The 21731-nt window shown below is 41.0% G+C and overlaps 2 protein-coding genes across 3 annotated transcripts in view; one reads left to right on the top strand and one right to left on the bottom strand.

Moving 5' to 3' along the window:
- MLH3 (mutL homolog 3) overlaps positions 1–21297 on the bottom strand; it is a 36822-nt gene extending 15525 nt beyond the window's left edge. Inside the window, exon 1 of one of the 2 annotated variants that reach the window (XM_078596252.1) lies at positions 21238–21297. The gene's annotated coding sequence lies outside the window, so the exon portion shown is untranslated. Of the gene's footprint in view, positions 1–887; positions 1018–21237 lie in introns of those variants that run through there. The other variant, XM_078596253.1, reaches the window with a different exon arrangement.
- On the top strand, positions 1215–8386 carry LOC144719922 (uncharacterized). The gene is made up of 3 exons (XM_078596254.1): positions 1215–1445; positions 3184–4638; positions 5823–8386. Exons 2-3 carry the CDS (start codon positions 3199–3201, stop codon positions 6057–6059), a joined length of 1677 nt encoding a protein of 558 aa, XP_078452380.1. The 5' UTR covers positions 1215–1445; positions 3184–3198; the 3' UTR covers positions 6060–8386.
- Positions 21298–21731: the final 434 nt, after the last annotated feature.

Below are 21731 nucleotides of genomic sequence, written 5' to 3'. Positions count from 1 at the left end.
TAACCCCGTGCGGCGGTCAGCCAGCGATTTAGCTATGTCCCTTAGAGGGGGCCCGGCGGGGGCCGATCGACGCGGTGGAGAAGGGAGTTGAGGGGGCGGACATCGCACCCCACCTGCCCGGCGAGGGCGGGGGGTAGACGCCGCCCCCCACACTACCTATATACCACGTTTCAGATATCTACCTGGTCCGGAAGTACCCTATAGGTTTTTGGAGACACAGATTAAGGTCTTTATTTATACAGATAAGGACCAAATCCACCTCCGATTAGCACGGTTTGGCTATGTACGGTGCGAAAGGTCAACGCACATGCATACACGCAGCCACTACGAGGCAACATTAAAAAAAGGTTATACAAACCTCATGTTGATTGATCTGAAAACGCCATATTTTCTTACTGAATACAAGTTCACAGATGTGAGTTACTATACATCTCAAGAATGGCAGAGTACTAAATAGACCCAGGGGTCAATAGATTGCGCAGTTGTTAAGCGGGCTGCCCTCTGAACCTGGCAACCTGAGTTTGAGTCCTGGCTACAGAGAACGCTGCGATGAGCGATATGCGAACTGGCCATCTTGGCCCCCTTCACCAACCCGTCAACAGAGGCCCATGACCGACGCGGCGTGCAACAGGCCTCTAACAGCCAGCGGTGAATGGACATTGTTAAGGACGCGTACAATGTTAATATTCGACAAACGCAAGCCTGCGTGTTTTAAAGCATCTCGTCGCGCATCCTTTTGACCACCAGTAAACGCGAATCAAAAACACTGAACAACGTTTCAGTTTCCATGTATTAGGTATAGCCCTGTGAGCCATTCGGCTCTTGAATCGGGTGCAACTGCAACAAACAAAAAACATGAACAAGAAAACATCTTAAAGTGAACGTACGTTCCCACACAACGACAACAGCAGCAGCAGCAACAACACCGCGTGGCCAACACACACACCGCTTGAAATCGTCAATTTTTTTTGTTTTGCAACGACTGGCGCGCGGAACTATTTCGTCGACGCGTAGCGACACAGCGGCGACAGGGGGGGGAGGGGGCGGGGGGTGAGAGGCGGGGGCGGGGCTAAAGCGGGGTGGGGCGAAGGCGGAGTGGGGGCGGGGCGAAGGCGGGGTGGGGGCGGCCGAAAGGGGGGGTGGGGGCGGGGCGAGGCGGGGTAGGGGTGGGGCGAAGGCGGGGTGGGGGCGGGGCGAAGGCGGGGTGGGGCGACGGCGTTGCTAGGCGTTGCTAGGCTGTGCAGCGGCAGCAGTGGCAGCAACCTCGCACCCAACATTGGCAGATGTTTGGTGCGCGTTTGGCCAGTTTTTAAGTTCAAAGTTTTGACGCAACTTTTATAGAAGGCGTTTTTTTGTTGCTGTTGTTGCTGCTGCTCATTTATATCGTCGTCGTTATTAAAGTCCGTCTGTCTCGACGTCCAATCATTTCGTCGGCGTCTTTCGAAGTGAGTAACAATTGTTTGTTTGTTGTTACGATTCGTGTGATTGTCGGTTTAACACGTCGGCTTTCGCGACCAATATCATCCAGAATACAGGTTTACGTGACAAACCTTACTAATTGGCTGTCTGGTGGGTGACTGGTTTGACGACATGTTCACATTTACGCGATATATATAAAGAAAACATTGTGTGATTTGTAAGAAATGTCGCACTAACACGGCGGTGGTTGTGGGGGGGGTCGAACGTACGATCGTGGTAACGATATGAACAGTGGGACAGTATAAAGAGCGGAGCAGCATACTCTTACACGTAGTTTTGTAACTGTTAACGTGTAGTTTGTTTTAAAGCGGTGTGAGTGTTATTTGTTCTAAGTCGGTCAGTGCCATAAACTTGCGGCGGGGTGGGGGGGGGAAATCCGAATGTTATATTTCGGAAATAAAAGTTATATAGTGTACATTTAACATAAAGCCATTGACTTTATGGGCTTATTAATACACACCGCATGTATTGTCAAGACTGTTTCAAACATACACAGTGTAATTGGCGCAATAGGAACATAGATTGCAGGTACACAAACCTTTGGAGGGACACTCATTTAATTTTCCATTCCCTTCCCGTCCAAAACGGAAAAATCTAAATGTAATTACAAATGTAATTTTACGTGAACGTTAACTACTGTAGTGACGATGTAGATTGCACTGCAGAAGTCGAACACCATTGATTGTTTTACATTGATACAACTAAAATTATAAGAAAATATCACCAATTCGCAGTTGTTTTTTTAAGCACCACTCTGCCATGCTAATGATGAGCACCAGCGTGGTAAAAAACATAGCGTGCAGAGATGTTCATCCAGTAGTTATGCAAATCATTAATAAGTGCCAACATTTTGAAACGTGAAAACATCACGGAAATGTGAAGCAAACTCATAAAAAAACATGTAGTGGTGGTTTATGTGGAATACAATCTATTATTTGCAGAATAAAAAATATAAGAACTTCAAAACTGCACAGTTAACTTGGGACATTTCAGTGCCACCAAAGCATTGTGTACATTGACTCATGCCAAAATGCTGCCGACTCTGTTAATAATTCAGTAAATTCCCCGGCAGAGTTGTAATGCATGCTCTTGGAGTCAATGCACTCGTAAGCCTCCCTTGGCAGCCAATATGCTTACCACATTCCATCAAAAAGCCATACATGTTAAGTGATAACTATTGCTGGTGGCAAGTTGAAAGCGCACACGGAGAGCATGTCCAATGGCCATTTAAGAGAAGTTTTACAACAGTGCCATTTGGCATGCATTGTTTATTTATTATTTGACTTCCAAGATAACACTGCCACTAAGCCATGCTGGAATGCAAATAACGCTAAGTAAATATTTGTCAAAGTTTTTTTTTATGAAGTTCAAACTTGCATAACCCATGTATGCACTTAAACCTCGGTCAGGCCAATACGTTAAATGTATTTTCCTACAGACAATATGCCAAGCAATTATAATGTAAAGTTACATCCTTAATTATTTCAACTACATTCGATAACCGCAGCAGCAACTAATGTATTTTATTCCAAATGACCCATTACTTGGGGGGTGCATTTTTGAATCCGAAGAATACGGTATTAAGAATTGCTTTTATCCTTGTAAAATTCTGCACGTTGTTGAAACTGGACATCTGTGAAAAAGAGCTTCATAGGCTCATTGGATTCCTCCAGTCTAAATACAGATTATTATTCTGATTTACAGAACTGAGTGAAGATCATGAAGCCGGCGGGTCAGCTTGGGTATCCCATGGCCAAAGAGCCTTCTCGGTTGCTCAAGCTTCAAAAAGAGTTCCAGGAGAGACTGCTAAGGGAGAAGGAGGCCACTCTTATAGCCATGCAAGGGGCCCAGTACCAGACTGCGTTCTTCAGCGAAAATCAAAGATACGTAAAAATGCAACGCATGCCTTCGGGGTGGAAATATCCTCACACGTTTCCCAGAATGCCATCAAACACACGACCACCACTGCAGTTTTTACCGCAGCCTCCTCCACAGCCTCCACCTTCTTATCTGCGACAGACACAGTTTGGCATGCAGAAGCGAAGTGCTGGCATTGACAGAGCCAAGCCTCTGCCGCAAATAAAAAAGAAAAGCTCGAGCTTACACAATATATTTCAAACACCACAACCAGCATTCCCCCACTACAAGGCTGGAGATACATTAAAGGTGACCGACCGATATCCAAGTGGACCGTTAAAATTGCCACCGGTTGATGTGGACAAGTCCAAGCAACCATCCAACTGGACAACTCAAAGCCAATGTCAGAACGATGTTGCTCACATTTCAAATATTGGTAAAGCAAAATACATAGAGACGACACCCAGCGTAGACGCGAATTCAGGCGCCACAAATACCTCTGACAACCTACCTCTACTGCCACAGTCTTACCAACAGCAGGTGATTGAATCTCACCAAGCACATGCTCCTTTAGAAAGGAGCAATCTAACTACTCCTCACTGGATGGTTCAGAAACAGAAAGATGATGAAGAAAGCATTGAAGAAGAAATTCAAAGAAAGGAACGCGAGATCTTGGCAAAACTCAATAAATTTCAGGAAGAGTTGCAGATTATTCAGAGAGAAAGACAAATGGCAGAAGAAGAAGAAAGGCATTTAGAGCCTGCAATCCAGGGCATTACAGAAACGCATTTCATGGACAGGCACAAGGTCATCCCTGCTATAACAAGGACTGGCGATTCCAAAAAACTACCATCACTACACGGGAATCAACATGACAATAAAAATCAACCAGGGATGGAAGAGGATCAATTTGAAAATAAAACTTCCAAAGAAACCCATCATGAGGAGGAATCTAATACACCACATTCAGTAGTAACTTCTAATAAGTCAAAAAACATGACCAACCACAAAAGTGGTAATGTTGAAGATGATGTCATTTCTATTATTGATGAAACACAGGACTATGAATATCAACAGAATTTCACAGATGAGACAGACTACCTTGCCGACCAAGAAACCCTCGATCTTGCCAAGTGCCACACTTGCGGACGGACATTTGCGAAGGACAGGCTTGAAAAGCATGCAAAGATCTGCACCAAGACCACTCAGAAAAAGAGAAAAGTGTTTGACTTTTCAAAGATTCGAGTTGAAGGAACCGACATGGAAAAATTCTGCAAAAAGAAAAGTAAAACCCCCGAACAGGTATGTGAAAAATATCTTTACGAGTTATTAAGTCAGCACAATTTAATCATTTGGTGGAGCAATGGTTCAGCGTTTAGTGCAGAGGGTCAATATATCCAGCAGCCCGGGGTCGATTCCCAGGTACAGCTAACATTGGTGCTCAGAGACATCTGAACTGGTCCTGGGTACCCCGCTTCAGGAACCCACAATATCCAGCATGGTAAAATATGGTCAAACAATCCCGATGACCAGCAAAGCATGGGAAGGCTCTCATCCAGCAGTGGATTGCAAAAGGGCTACAAATAAATATTAACATCCAAACAGTTTTTATTGGTCAGCCATTAAATTATAGCCTATAATATCAACTGAGAGTTTCAACACAGGTTTTAATTGACTGATACTGTTGTTCAATTGTTCTTTAAAAGTTAGTGGGTGTAAAAAAAGAATGCAATTGTTTCAGTAATAATGTGGAAACTATACCAAATAATATTACATAAAACATTTTTTAAATATTTGCTATAGAAGTGCTGTGTCATTTGTACCCTCTTGAAAATAAAACATTAAGTCCTCTCCAAAAAAGTTTCCACTCTCAAACGTCCACACCCACTACTTAATGGTAATGCACTGCCCATTTCACTGCTTAAGCTTTCAACTTTTTGTAACTACTCCAGGTTCTTTTTAGCTGTCCAGATCAATTATCCTCAGCAACACAAAGATGAAGATAAAATGCAACTTAATATATTGGTTGTGATATTTAAACAAATTAATGCCGCCCATTCGTATGTAAACTTAATTCTTGTTAATTTGTATATCATTTTTTTTATCTAAAAAAATATGGTGACCATGAAGGTATCTTCCATTATTTAATCATTCTTACTAAGCAGTTTGAGCTAGGTTGATAAAAACGACACACGTAGTAGTTAGAAGATTATATAATATGGGTTTCATCTCTCGACACCTCCCCATGTCGTCATGGTGTTGGCAACACACATTGTTTAGAGATTTCAGTTTGCCAACAACTCGACAGCGATTGTTTCGAATGAGTGCTATGTGCCCTTGGAAAATATAAAATTTTCAGATTTTTTTTGACACCTTATCTTTCGCACAACCCTTGACCTACAACCACATAATTAAAATTACTTGTCTAATTACAGTGCTTCGTAAAGGATGGCACCTGTACGTGTGCACGATTTGTTTCTGTTCAGGCCAAAAAACCCAACTGGAGAGCCAAGTCTGAAGCTTTACAGAGGACGCTCCGGGAGGCGAGAATAGCGCAGCACGGTGGCAAGCTGAGTGATCTGCCACCTCCAGCACCCGCAGAAAACCCCGACTACGTGTCCTGCCCACATTGCCAGCGCCGCTTCGCGCCAGACGTGGCCGAGAGGCACGTGCCCAAGTGTCAGAACCTGAGAAGCAGGCCAGCACCTCCAAAAAGAAAATAATAAAAGCAGTATCAAACGTTGTACAACAAGAACAAAACAACTACCTATATCAACAATGCTCAAAAACTGATTTGGTTTACGTTATTTCAATGAAGGCATATATTAAAAGTTCATGAAATAAAACCTATTCATGAAATTAAGAGCTGAACCTTTAAAAAAATATAGCAAGCAAAATAATGGCTACATATGTGAACTTACAAAGGTAGACCAACTCAATTATATCCACATAGCATAAAGGCTGAGCCGAAGACAAACGCTAATAAAAGGGGCAGTCATCTTCAATTTATTTAGGCCCTGGCAACTCCCTCCCAGGCTGACTTTCAACAGCCCACTGGGTCGTCGCGTATAACCTGCCAGGTACCAGGGAAATATTTATAACAGTAGCCATTTTTACAAGGCAAACCAACAGCATGACAGCATATCCGTCAACTAAATTATAAGAGGCATTCAGAAGGCTGAATCAAGAAGTTATAGAAAGCGGACCCTCCCCAGATATGGGGGTAAAAAGTTGATCCAACAAGGTTTCCAAAAATTGTCGAACCCCTCAAATTATTTTGTAGGCATAGGGTGTGTAGGTATATATTACAACATGCTACATTCAATAGTATCTGCACACATGGGAGGGAAGAGGACATCTGTGGGGGCAAGGCACGAAGCACTGAGAAGCCCTCCGCAGGAGCTAGAATAAGGCCGCTGAAATTGTCGTAATCAAAAACTCCATGAAACCGTTTAATAATTATGCCGATGGTTTAGATGTATATTTGTTGACAAAAAACACAATTCAAGAACGATCAACTTACACCAACAAACATAATGAAAACTTTCCTGCGATTGCAGTATATGAAATATTTATTCGACCACAAATGTTGGGGTTATACACAACCGCAACCGTGAATTAACATTAGTAATTTGTGTAGACGAGGAAAACATTTTAAATTAGAGCCTTAAATCATACCTACATAATGCAGATATGCATTAGGTGACTAAGCAATAAACGCAGTGTTTTTAATTGCATTTTTTATGGGAGCATGTTCTTTATCCTAATGCGTCTTTAATATTTTATTACCGTTTGAGAACTTGAGTATTTCTCCTGCTCAGGTCAGTTTCATAAGTATAATATATATCTCAGTGCCTCCATCCAATTTTCAATAAGATAATTGATTGATTTTATTTATTAAATGTGTTCAAACGGGACATTTGAAGTCAGGATCAGCATAAGATTGTATACTAAAATAAGAAGCCATCTGACTATTAAAACACCCATTTTTAAATTAAGTGTACCCTATACTTTTTCACGGATTTTAATTCTATGAAAAACTGCTTAATTTATCAAATGATATAAAAATCCTCAAATAGCTTTAATATGCCTAAGACGTAATAACTCACGTAAATATATTGAAAGTGATTGTAAAAATGTAATTATAAATTCAGGGTGTAACATGGATTGATTGTGGTGCAGTGTTCATGTTGTATAGGATACATTTACTACGCTTTTTGAAATTCTATCTGTAGACTTAAATTGTTAATGTTATAAGATGCACATATGAATTGCATTCAATTGATATACAGAATGCTGTATTTTAAAAAAATGTACACTGCATTTTCAATGCTTGAATTATCAAAAATGTATGCACTTTCAAGTTTGGGTTTGTATTAAAGGGTAAATATGTATGCACTGTAAGTTATTTAATTGCCCATATATATTTCAGAACATGAAGAAAAAATGGACAATGCATTTCCCTCTGACAATATGTACTGTCTGCACGCCTAAACTTATAGATATTAAACTATCACAAGGATTCTGCTCCACCGTACATTTTTGGGATTGTAAATGTTGCAATGGCATTTGACATTCAATGGATAACCATACGCACCGTGCACGAAATGTCAGCAGCTAAAATCAATATCATGAGGGCAAGAAAGTAATGAGTACATTTGGGTGAGGCTGAAAAATCTCTTGCTCAATTTTCTATAAAACGACCACAGCAAAACTGCAGTGATGAAGTGGCTGGGGATAACAGCTTTAGAAGTTAGAAAGCAACCCCATTGCTAGTCTGTCTTTGACATAAATTGTTTCAGTTGCATATTACTCAGTGACAAATGAGGTACATTAGATTCACAGTTTTGTTTCATTGCTATTTGCTAACTTTGTACTAAAATGTAGGGATCTTTATTCAACTGAAAATGTATTTTTAAGATATTTGCGTGAAAATAGATTTCAACTTGACCGTTTTAAATGGGAATCACTGTTTAGTCATATGTGAATACATTGTGACTGTATAAATTGCATTATTAAAATATTAACTATTGTATATGTAAAAATACAACTGGTCTATGTACACTATACATACTTAATGCATTCGACATCACTGCAGCTACATAGAGAACTCGATGTATCTGCTGTATTACCCATGACTCCTATTATCCATGCCCTGCGTATTTATCCATCCTGAATTCTGGAACGGCTGCCAATTGTCCATATTTATTGTGGCTCAGCAAATTAATCCTATTATCCGTGTTCATCTGGAACAATCTTGAATCATGGGCTCGCTAAAATCCTATTATGAATGTTTTGTGGATAAGGGAAGTAGATCACATAATTAATCCTTTCATCGACTAGCAATTCATTATTCAAGGTGCTCTTATCCAGAAGTGGTGAACGTTTCTTATTTAACAAATCTACTTCATTCATGGGTAGAGCAGTGCCCATTCAAATGTCCATTAACATGCTCATGAATAATCCAAGGCAGGGCATTTATGCAGCATGCATGGCTGCACCTGTGCTACACCCACGTGCCCATCGGTCAGGGTATCATCGGTCTGTGCACGAGTGCAATCGCACACGCAGCATAAACGAATAAGTGGAGCCCATCAGCAACTTCATCCAATTGTTCGTGGTGCTTGACCTGCAACGCACGAACCCGGCTCAACGCTGTGGAATGTCGGTGACGTCATCACAGATTTGCGCCGTGATGTCACCCACGCATCAGCTAGCAAAACTTTTTTTTCTTATAATAAACTATTGTTTTGCATGTGGGATGAAACAGGAGTACCCGGTGAAAACCCACGATCATCGAGGCGATAACGCTCGTTCTGCGTCCTGCCATGCACTCACACAGTCCCCTGCTTTTGACGTTCATGTCGTCTCCTGCTGTGTAAGCGTGTGGTCTCCCGCCATGCATTAGCCAGTCTTCTAGTGTTCGTGTGGTCTGCTGTGCACTCCCGCAGTCACGCATTTTGCATTAGCGCAGTCTCCCATCGTGCGCTTGAGCACGGACGAGAATGGTGAAAAGAGATTGCATGAGGAGAGGACAACCACCATGGGAGAAAGAATGGCAAGATCAATTTTCGTGCATTTCGGGACCATGAGTGATAACGACGGCAAAGAAAGGCCTTCAGCATTAATAGACCATGGATGATAAGATACCAAAGATGACCACAATTTGATGCTGCCACTGTCTTGTCACTGCTAATGCCACCGCAGCCACAAGGTAAAGGACACATTGCACCACTTCCGCATTCAAGACACATTTTAAGATAATAACAAATTAATCCAATTAAACAAATTCCCCCAAAAAGGGCTACCCAGAATTTGCCTACGAGAAGTGCACCATTAATCTATTCGCAGTTTTTTTTTTCTGAAGAGTCACATGGCAGTTATTATATTGTGTGCACTAATCCTGACTTTCTGGCCAAGATAATGGAATTATTTTAATGGATAGTCAATGTGAAAGTGAGATCTTGTTCAAATAATCAATGAGGCATATTCGTCTCGTGCCAATAGCCCTATTTTAACCAAATTAAATTAGGGCTGAAGAGCACAGCCTAAGTGATCCTAACATTAAAACTAACTATTCCCAAGACAGTGGTGGAAATTCCACATTCCCATGTCGATGGTGGTTGTCCATAAGCTTAAACCTTATTGTGAGCTGCTCGTTCTCACGCTGGGCCACCAGGCCAAAGTTGAAGATAATAAGTTCTGCCAATAGCGCCCCCCCCCCCCACATATATTGCGGAAAAGGAGCTCAAGCATGGGTGGAGTTTGGAGGGGGGGGGGGCACGCGGGGTGAAGCGCCCGCCCCCCAAACTGAGCACCTTTATGAACTTATTTCCAGTAGTTTACTATTATAATTCAAAAGTAATTATATGCACCCGCGATTCCTAATGTGAGGGCCAAACGAACCCCTGCCCCCCCCCCCAAATATAAAAGTAGAACTCCGCCTTTGAGCTCAACCGAATGTAACGATTTGACGTAATATTTTGAACAGAAAACATAGTTCATGAAACTGTTAGGCATAAATCACAAATATTTATGTTATATGACAAAATTCTGCTTTTAAAAAGGGCAATGTTTATAAAATTACGAACAATATATTGTCAAAGTGTGCTGTGTTAATTATCATAGGTAAGTTTAAGTTGTGTTTGGAATCAATTATGCTTAATATTACAAAATGTCTTAAGATTGGTTGTATCATTTACTGTAATTTGTTACATTTTGTAAATTCCTAAATAAAGGCCATAATTAAATATCAGCAAAAACTGTATACCACAATGTTAGCCATTAAGACATCAAGTTCAACATAACAATAAATATTCTATTCGTTTATCACCGTAAACTTGTGCAAAAAAAGTCATGCCTGCACTTCCATAAGTTTTTCAAATTACACGACTTCCACTGGTTCATAAAACAGATTATTTTCCAATGGGCTCTGCAAAAACTGCAGCAGAAGCCACACCGATTATGATGCAGTATGTCCGATCAGGAGGGTCACTGCAGCATATTAATGGCGCTATGAACCAAAAACAACTCGTTTCCCCAGAGATCCATGGCATAACTTAGATATTTTTTCAGCCAGTTATCCAGTACATTTGCCGACGGTGCATACAAACATGCATTTTCATACTTTCACATTTTTTTATGTGTTGCATATGGAATATTATTTACCATCTTGCATATAGATGAACAGAGCTTTTAATACTAACGTAACTGTATTTAATAGAAAACAATTATCAGTATTCAGTCATGGATTTTACCAAAATATGACCGAAGCATATTTTTTTAAAGAGACAAAACTACAGAAATATTCACTTGCCAAAATCAATCACTGAACTTCGTATAAAATAAATATTGGCTTAGAAACTTCAACATAAAGGAAGTAAACGCAACATGACATTCAAGGCTTGCTTTGATATGAAGCAGATCATTGAAATATTAAAATCTCCCCCTTCTGCTCCGAGGCAAGGGTATTAACCTACTGTAGGTGGCGTGAGAAGAATGTTTTAAACATGCAGGCAATATCATTTTTTCCTTGCAATTAGCAAGATGGGGTAAAATTGCAGCACACCATCATTAACATTGCGACTCTTTAATGACACTTAATGGGATCCTGAGAATTAAGCATTTTCCCCCCCTACATTTTCTAAGTTTAACAAAAGAACTGCATTTTAGGACAAATTCGCTGCACATTACCCCAATGGCATTCGAAAAGCCCACCAAACAATGTACAATGAAATCAATGCATGTACTTAACATGAGCAGAAGACGAAAATGGTACCTCTTAATTGGTTTGGGGATTGGATTTTTAAATGCAAAACCTATGCATATGGGTTGGGGATTGTATTTTTTTATGTTAAAACTATGCATATGAGGAATCAATCTTAAAATCACTTGTTAATTTGGTCATAACACAACCATCATACACAACGACCTACTCTTGCCAAGGGTATCATGGGATATTTAACATTCACCAGCAGATGCAGCCAACAGCTGAACATCCCCTTTAAATGAGGGGTCTCCGTGAGGTCTCAAAAAAATGAGGCATCTTCAGGTTGCCATCTGTTGTTGCAGATTTCATGCCAGGTCCCTCTGGTTCAATGTAGTTTAGCTGCATGTCATGGCCCATGCACATTGTAATAAATTGGTCCTGCAGATATTTGTCTAATTCACATTTCATGCAAGTGTCTCTGTTTTAGGTGTGTATATTGAATGGTGGCACAGTGGTTAACATGCTGTGTCCGAGTTCGATTCCCGCTCACGACCAATAACAGTGGCCTTCCCTAGGTCGATTCAGCCTAAATAGAGTATCTGGTGCAGTGTATAAATATCAGCACTGGAGAGACAAAGGTGGCCGGGTATGGTGTTAGCCACTCACCCCCTTGTGGCATACTGGCCTGAATAGGTGCTTGCCAACAGAACTTAAAGTCTGTTCAAGGATATCTGGGGGGATAATTATGTTGTTGTTTATATACAGAGAAGGGGTTATGCACAAGTAATATCACGAAATGTGTTTTGTTGGAAACTATAGTAACCAAAGGTATAAATGACGTGATTGGGAGACTGCATATTTACCCACATACACTCTTATTTTTCGACACACTGAACCACATGATTGAAACAGCATCACCGACTGCAAACGCGGGCGGCAAATCTGGTGCAGGAAAACTCCTGTGGCTCTACCGCCAGCCAAAGACGGACACTTCACTGCACTATTTCATCCCGTGGGAAATGTCTTCTGCAAAAGAGAGTGCTTCATAGGTCCAAAAAGAAAGAAATGACAGGGGGGCACAGTAGGCGATGTACAGCTGATGCAGTATTGTTGTCAATTCCAACTGTGTGATGGCTGCAGTTGTTGAATGACAAACATACGGTCTCACATTATCATTGGGCAGGAAAACATCTTTGATATTCTTCAATGGCAGCCTCTGCCTGAACGTGTGTGTAAACCTCTGCAGGGTGCAACGTAACTAGTTGCACTCTCCGTTTCATCCTTCAGAAGAAGGCTATTATGGATGACACCGTCAGCATCTCCAAATACAGCAGCAATGACCTTCCATACAGGTGGAACGGTCTTGGTTTTCTTGGTTGATGGGGATGAAGCGAGACATCCACCACATACTTTAGCATTTTGTTTTGAGGTCGCAAAGGTGCACCCACACCTTGTCAGATATAACGAGACTCTTGCCAGAAATGTCCCATGGCGTTCCTGGAATTCCGGTGGGTCTCTGGAAACTTCCAGGCATGTGGTTTTGTAGATGGTAACAGAGGCACGATGGTAAAAGAGGCACTCAATATGCACACACACTATCAAAATGCAGTTCATCCACCACCATTTGTTGCTGAGAAGCAACCAAACTTGAATTATTGTGCAATATTATTCAGTGCTTTGCAGCAATTGTCTATGATGAAGTTTTCGATGCTCACATAATTCCTGGCTGACATGACAGAGAATGGTCAGCCTTAGCATGGCTTGTCATTAATGCTTGTGGCACCAGATGATTAACCCAATACATGCATTCATTGATTTATTTGCATGACAACTTCCTTCAGGAAGAATTTGATTACAACAAATTGAGCTTCACATCACTTTTGGCAAGATTACACGAGACCATAACACAATTCAGCACCAAATCAAAGCTGTACAGGGCAGTATAAAGGTATTAATTATTATCAGTGTCAACATTACAAAACAATATGAAACACGAAGCCTGTTTACAAACACCAGAAATATTTAAGGCATAATCCTAATTCCAGTTCTTACAAGCAGTACGGTACAAATATTTCTGAATTCAGCCTCCCAAAGAAAATATTCATGCAGCATGTCTTGTTTGGCATTTTAAACCAAACTTATAATAGGGTATTATTTTATATTTATATGATATATTTGTAATCGCGGAGGTAATTACACAATAAAAGTATACAAAATTGCTAAAATATCCTTAAACTATATTTCATATTCATAAAAAAAATTGAGATACCAATATACTGCACATCTACAATATAAACATGACTTGTATAACCCCACAAACCTTACAATACACAATCCAAGATACCAATAAACAATGTTTTTTTTAGCCTCAGAATGACGGTCCCTTTTGTAATATTTTAATAATAGTAACGGTCGAGTAAACATTATAAAACATTACAACAATTTAAACATAAGCTACTTTGTTGTGATAAACCTTTCCAAATAACATTTCACAAGAAAGTACTGTATTGTATTCTTTGGCCTGTATTAATGTATGCCTGACCTAAGGGAAGATCAGCGTCTTGTGCTTGTGTGGGCTATTATTCTTTTAAGGGCTAATGCTTCGTGAAATGGCAGCGTGGGAATTAGATGCTTTGCATGGCCCTAAAGATCAGAACCATCTTGCAAAAAATGTCCCTTCAGGTCCAATACGTAGCCAAGGTCATGACACGAGGCGTGAATTTTATCTTGGCTCAGTCAAGGCAGAGGCCTCCTGAGTAATCAATAGAAGTTGCCTCTGCACCTGTTCTCCCAACTGTGTTATCTTCTCCCCTCGACTTGGGGGTTATGGTCTACGCTATTTGATCACCCACCAAAAAAATATTAAATTCCGTCTTTCTGCATGTTCTAAAGAGCCACAGTTTAATACAGCATACAAAAACAGCTCAAAGGATTGAAGAGCACTCTGGATAAATATGTCTCTTTTACAATAATGTTCAAAAGGAACATCGAAAACACACTGCATTTTAGAATCTCTGCAAAATACACAATGTAGATATCAGAGATACGAGTAGGCTTTTAATAAAACACTGGAAAAACTGGATGTGTACTTTCACATTTGCAGGTATGACAATGTTAGCATTCTATAATTCGGTGTGATGTTACAACTATTTTGTACACAGCTACGAACTGCAGCATGCATTGAGAGAATGGCACGTGTACATCATAAATGGTTAAAATATGACGTTCCGCACAGAGCTGTATAAACGCTATCATTACCCAATAAAAATGAAAAACTGGTACAGTGAGGGAAGCCACTGTATATTCGTTCCTCATGAGGTTCGGTCCTGAATGACCGTCATGGTTAAGGTGACACGACCGTCAGCATACTGATTCATGTGCCGAAGCTTGGAGATCACACGTAGATATGTATTCGTATAAGCAAAGCTTCGTGTCCAAATGGTGAAAATGAACTCATTGTGCCTGCCCAGGCTTGTCCTTCCCAACACGTAATACACGTCTCACTTCGTGGAGACTCAAGTGCACGCAAACATTCCGCTCCCAGTGCGCCACTCAACCCTAACATCTCCAACAAGAGATATTTGGTTTGCTCGCGATATTCACACTGCATGTTCCTTGTATACGGCGCGGCATTATGTAGTGTTATTATACTGGTAGGAACCTCCTGGTTACACCAGCCCACAGGGGATTATTGTGTCCGTCGTGCAGGGAGGGGCTGGGTGGGGAGGGAGGGGCTGGGTCGGTAGGGGAGGGTGGGGTGGGGAGGGGCTGGGTGGGGAGGGGCTGGTCACCCCGTGGTGCCCTTATAAAACTCAACGTTTAACCTACTCACGCCGGCTTGTGCCCGCCCTCACAGTCGGGCATATTTGCGGAATACACCACGCCGCCGTTGACCCTGGCCATTGACCGAGCAACTCAACGTTCCTACCAGCTCCCTCCGCAGGAATGTGTTACTGTAAACGCATACATACGGACATGAATGGTTCAGTTTCTGAAGCTCCCAGCACGTGGAGAAAAACGTCAGACATCACACCCAATACACGGTACAACCCAGAAAAACACATCGGAGCGCTTATGCAGCACATCCACAAAGCTACACAGTACATCCACAAAGCTACACAGTAGAGTTGCATCTGCTCTTTAACATTCAACAGGCAGGCTGGACGATGCAAAAAACACTTGCCTGTTTTGTACACACACACACATATATGAAGGCTCCTCATGATGTTGGGGTTGTTGACCATACTTCACCATGCTGAGAAGTTAATGTTGAATGGGGAGGTGACCATGACAGGTTCAGAGATCTATCTCCACTTAAGTTACTTATGACTGGAAATTAAATTCAGGTAACAAACTAAATGGCAAAGTGCATTAACTACAGTACTATTCCACCGGTCAACCTCACTCACATTTCACCTACCAAAAACGAACCACCATTGCAATTAAGTTGAGCCAACGCACTTGATCCTTGGAATGATGGACGGAAACAAATTTTCCAAAGGTTTTAATGACCAAAATCAGGTAAAAAAAAAAACCTGATACCACATTACTGTATTATTAGTTTAGCTCTACATGTTCTACAGCACTACAACAAAGACAGAGATCCCCCGTATAGCCTTAACAGACTTTTGAGCAGTGGCGGCTCCTGCAAAATCTCTCAGGGGGGGCAAATGTCTGGATGATTGATAAGGATAAGGTCCACCCATGCAATGGATAAATTAACAGCTTAAGCATGTAAAGGCAACTTCACTTCTTTAATATTAATGAAAAATAAAGTGACTCTTACAATACATCTTGTTTGTTTCTATACTCACTATTAATATACAATCCACTCAAGTTTATTATATTAAAGATTCCACTAGGTGGCGACAAATTATATTATTGGATGAAACGTGCTTACGTATGATGACGTAAGCACGTTAGGGCGAGCCCTCCCGGAAGCCATAGAGAATGCATTGCAGCGCCCCCGTTCGAAAAAAAACATCTTTGAATGTAAGTCTATGGGGCCACTCGGGGCGATTCTCAGCCGGAGTGAAATCGCCCAAAAAGAGGCGGTACTCCACAGAACGTGACATGACGCTGATTGGACTATATCCAGAGGCACAGTGACGGCTAGCGTGACTCTGTGGTTGAATGACATGAATGGCGTCGCCCAATCGCCCTAATGAAGAAACCGCCCCTGCTTTTGAGGCAAGTGCTGTTAGCGAGCACCTATGAAGGCCGGCACGGCACACAAGGGGGTTGGGTAGCCAGCACCACGCCAAGCCGTCTTTGTCTCCCGAGTGGTGATAATTGTACAATGCACCAGTAACGCATTTTAGGCTAAATAAACCTAGGGGAAACCCAGGACCGGTTCAGATAATTGTCACCGGTGTTGGCCGTGAGTGGGAATCAAACTCGGGCGGCTGGGCTCGTGGCCCAGTGCACGATCTGCTACATGACCGCTCCTCAGTACTACAATACACACACATTCAGGCTCTGAACAGAACCATGTACAGGGTAAAGTCACGTAGAAGGGAAGTAATACAATAATAAAAAATAAAATGACGCTGTCTCCCCGACAGACCTGGTCTTCACCTGAGGACGGCTGCTTGCGTTGTGGCCGAAACGTCGTGAGAAATTTTTTTTATTATGTTTTATTTTTATTATTTTATTACTTCCCTTCTACGTGACTTTACCGAAAGAACCAAGAAGATGAATCCCTGCAGTCACGAAAGCTTTAAATCGAAACATGTACAGGGTCTCAATTTCTCTTCCTCTTCCCTCGCCCCTCCACTCCTTCCCCTCCCTCCCCTACCCTTTCGTGGTCCCCAATTACCCTCTATCACGGGCACTCATTCCCCAACCCTTGCACGCCCCTGCCATCAAAATAATTCTACTCTCTGACTTTTTTTTTATCATGTTCAGCACCTTGAGCGAAGGCGCTCTATAAATATAAAATTAGATTAGATTATATACACATCTCAACATGCACTGTAAATAAGGGATTTTTTTTTATCATTCACCATAATGTGTAATAAAAACTGGAATATGTGAATTGATCACACAGAGCCTGTGTGCCTGTCCTTTCATTGTAATTGAGAATGTGCACTGTAGAGTACCTTGGGGGTTTTCATATGCCCTGGTCCCTGCAGGCAACATTGTCTGTTTCTGTTTTTTAAAGGATAACCCTTCTGTGTCTAAAAGCAGTTATAAGGTGACAGCACAAATTTATTTTATCTTTGGCACGTACAAAAACTGAAAAGATCGACCTCTCGTATTGTTTATAAATCTAATGTATACTTAAATGGCACCAAATATTGTGACTCATGAATCTGTTTAGTTACAATGCTGTGGAAAAACGTAATATTCTATGTTTAACAACCAACACAAATAAGTCACCGTTTAATCATTATTGGTCGGAGTAGTGGTGCAGTAGTTAGCGCACTATGCCATGGCCTCCACTGAAGTTTGTTATGACTGGAGTTCAATTAATTGCCAAAGCTAATAGCAGTGGTAATATCTGAACCGGTCCTGCCACCCCCTTAATAAACCTGCAATGAGCATTCCCTCCATTACTGATATGGCATAGTTGTGTCCTTAATCGAGCCCAGTATTGATAAAGGACCACAACGCATGAACTATTAATGCAAGTTATTGTATTGTAGTAACGTCAAAAATGATCTACAAAACAACGTCAAATGTTGATCTACATGATCTCTATTTTTGAAAAACATGTATTTTAAAACAAATGTAATCATTTTAGTAAAATCTATTTCCAGCTTTCCAATACTAGATTTGAAAGTAATTTACGAAAAGTAGAATTATTGAGCAAAATATAATATTTTATTAAAATTGCACAAGACATACGAATATAGTTAACTACCAAAATCATGAACGCTATAATGGGATGCAAATAAAGCCAGGGAGTTGTTTAATTTTGGATTCCTGCAGTCACGAAAGCTTCAAATCAAGATTAAGCTCATGACAAACTCAATGATAATAACCATGGAAATGTCTATCTATGACAACTTTTCAAGACAGACTATGAACCACAGTGATGAAATAAAAATGAAAATCAAAGCGACTTGGGAGTGCAAAAAACAAAATGCTTCTGCATTTGAAGATTGTGGCCTTCGATCAATTCGCACCGCCAACCAACCATGACGTATGGATGACAAACATGATCAATGGCAATAACATTGTTACAAAAATAGGGCACCAAAAGGGCATGTGAAACGCATCCTAAGAATAACGCAATTGAAAAAAAAACACACACACATGAGTCATAGAACCCAGCAATAAATGCAGAAAGACAAAATATTTATATGGAACACGATGCGGGAAAAGTCTATTAAAAGACAACGCTACTGGCGAAAAGGCAAAGAAGGGAAGATTATGGAGGGGACGACCTTGTTTAAATCGACTGGAAGATTCACCACTGCTTAATTGCTTTCCTGTGAATGGTAAATTATCTGCTTTTACTTGCCGATTGTACATCAAATTTTTGTTACTATGCATGCTCCTTGCATCACCATACACTGTATTTAAAAATCAGTTTAAGTTCAATAATTATAATCATTGATGCTCTTGGAAACGTACTGTATTCGTGTATAATTGTACATGGATATAGATTTCATGCAAATTGAACAAAATGAGAGAACGATTTCCCTTCCACCGTATGGATAGGAAAAATGCTGCGATGGAGTACCTATTAAGACCAACTCCACGCAAGGTTGTTAATTCAACAAGTTTGCATGCAATGGCATGAACCATCTTCATTCATATACATGATGAAGGCCTTTGGAATACCGTGTCAGTCAATGGGGGTTTGACCATAATTTGTCATGCCGGTCAGTGCAGGTTGGTGAACAGTGGAGGGGGGGGGAGACTAGGACCAGTTCAGACACCGCTATCCAATCATGTTAGCCGTGGCCAGGAGTAGAACTTAGTTTAAGTGACACAGGACAATGCGCTAACCCCACCACGACCACGAATAATACCGCTGCATGCAATACGGTTATGTGGTGAAGGACCAATGTATGACCAAGTGACTTTCCCGGTTGGTGAAAGAAGTCGGTCCACTTTGTGAGTGCTCTTGGGAACGCCTCAAAAGTATCGCCGTGCTTAAATAAACAATGGGTCAGCACTCGTTCCACGCTGTCACCGCTAAAGTTTCAGTTTTCAGCTTCATGTATTAGGTATAGCCCTGTGAGCCATGCGGCTCTTGACTCGGGTGCAACCGCAACAAACAAAAACATGAACAAGGAAAAAACAGAATAGTTTTTTTACCCTTTTATCTGGCAACAAAACTGGTATGTATGCATAGACCACAATACCTGCAGTCGGAATGCAAACAAAAAACATAACTCTGATAATGCATGCAGTCCTTGAAGTTGATTGGTCCACACCCGAGACAGCTTTCCTTAGAGCCTAGTCTCACATGGTGTTGGACCAGATGACGCCAAAAGGCGCACAACTCAAAGACGATGCACCATCAGAGTATGAGAGCTCGGGGTAAGCATTTACACCATTGTTGCCAGATAAAAGGGTAAAAAACCAATTATCATAGTTTTCTACTGGTAAATGAGGTCCCAATGAAGGAAAAAAACAGCTAAATCTTCCAGAAAAAGCCACTGTATACCAACGCTGTGTGCAAAAATCCCAGTGGGATGCAAGTCAAACAATAACAACCATGAGACACATTTTTGATATGAAGCTTTCGTGACTGCAGGGATTCATATTATTGGTTCTTTCGGTAAAGTCAAGTAGAAGGGAAATAATAAAACAATAAAAATATAAAACAATAAAAATTCTCACGACGTGACTTTACCGAAAGAACCAATAATATGAAACCATGAGACAATTTAGATGAAAGTTATCAGGCTAACTCTGCACTTCAACCAAACAAACGTGGCTAAACCAAACGTTTTCGAAATCACCAAAAATAAATCCATAAAAGCAATGCAACAGTGATCATAGGAAAGGAGAACCGGCAAACTCTTTGGAATCCCACAAATTACGTCCCCAATACAAATTACCTCCCAATACGTTCCATTCATTGGCTACCACATTCTGATAAGCTCCTCCCCCCTCAACTTGTATTTAAGAACTTGCATCTTGGAATCCCTGCCTCACTTGATACAGCAAATCTGGCTGTGACGGTCCCACCTGATGACGGAGACTTGTGTTGCCTCCGAAACGTCGTGATTTTTATTATTTTATTTTTTATTAATTTTCATTTCATTTTTTACCTACGTGACTTTACCGGAAAAAACTAAGAGTATATACGTCCCCGAGTTTTATCGAACCGGGTTCTCGTAATTTCAATACCAGCCAGAGTCTATCAACTGCTGGACAGCGGCCAGCCTCATCCCGCTAGGGACTCGCAGATGCTCCGAGCTCACCGATGCGCATGCTTTTTATATTATTCGGTATCGTTCCCAATGCTGTTACCGCTACACGGCAGAGACTTTATAACGCGAATATTACGCGGTGCTCTTAAAAAACAACGTATTTACACTGTACGGCACTGTACAGTGCAATTCGCGTGCTGTATTGCATTAGCACGGCACTTTCGCTTGCGTTAGCGAAACATTGTGGGAAATAACAGCATCGATTAATGCATTATATCGCTGAGAATATGCCATTTGCTCCCGATTCCGCGCCACCGAAACATCGACTTGTTAAATGAAGCGCACGCTCGTTTTTACCGTTTGATGGCGACACTTGGCCGAGCAGATGAGAAGCTTCGATTCGATTCTCATAATTGGCGATCGATTCACGGACGCTGAGTTGCGGTGCAGGTTTGCCCACAGCGGTCGATTCCAGCATTAGATTCGAGAATCGACTGGCTTTTAAACAAAAAAAACCTCACCCCATAACGTTGTATCCGATGTCGATTTTTTTAGGTTTGGTTTTAATCGTTAGAATCGATTATACCCAAAACGTTTGAATTGGTCTTCGGGTTCAATTTGTGGTCTCAAAACAATTCTAGATTTGAAGCTTTCGTGACTGCAAGGATTCATACTCTTAGGTTTTTTCGGTAAAGTCACGTAGGAAAAAATAAATAATAAAAATAAATAATAGAAATTAAATATTATATTATTTCTATTATTCCTTCTATTATTTTTATTATTTATATAAAATAAAATATTCTATTATTCCTTCTATTATTTTTATTTTTTACCTACGTGACTTTACCGAA

This window comes from Lampetra planeri, chromosome 7 (genome assembly GCF_965212315.1).
Source record: "Lampetra planeri chromosome 7, kcLamPlan1.2.h2, whole genome shotgun sequence".
Lineage (NCBI taxonomy): Eukaryota > Metazoa > Chordata > Hyperoartia > Petromyzontiformes > Petromyzontidae > Lampetra > Lampetra planeri.
The sequence above is the reverse complement of the archived record's forward strand: the minus strand, read 5'-3'. Positions and strand labels throughout refer to the sequence as shown.

Excerpts from the sequence above, each read along its gene's own strand:
- LOC144719922 (XM_078596254.1), top strand. The coding sequence starts at position 3,199 with ATGAAGCCGGCGGGTCAGCTTGGGTATCCCATGGCCAAAGAGCCTTCT. Across the intron at positions 4,639-5,822 it reads AAAGTAAAACCCCCGAACAG|GCCAAAAAACCCAACTGGAG; the intron begins GTATGTGAAAAA and ends GTTTCTGTTCAG.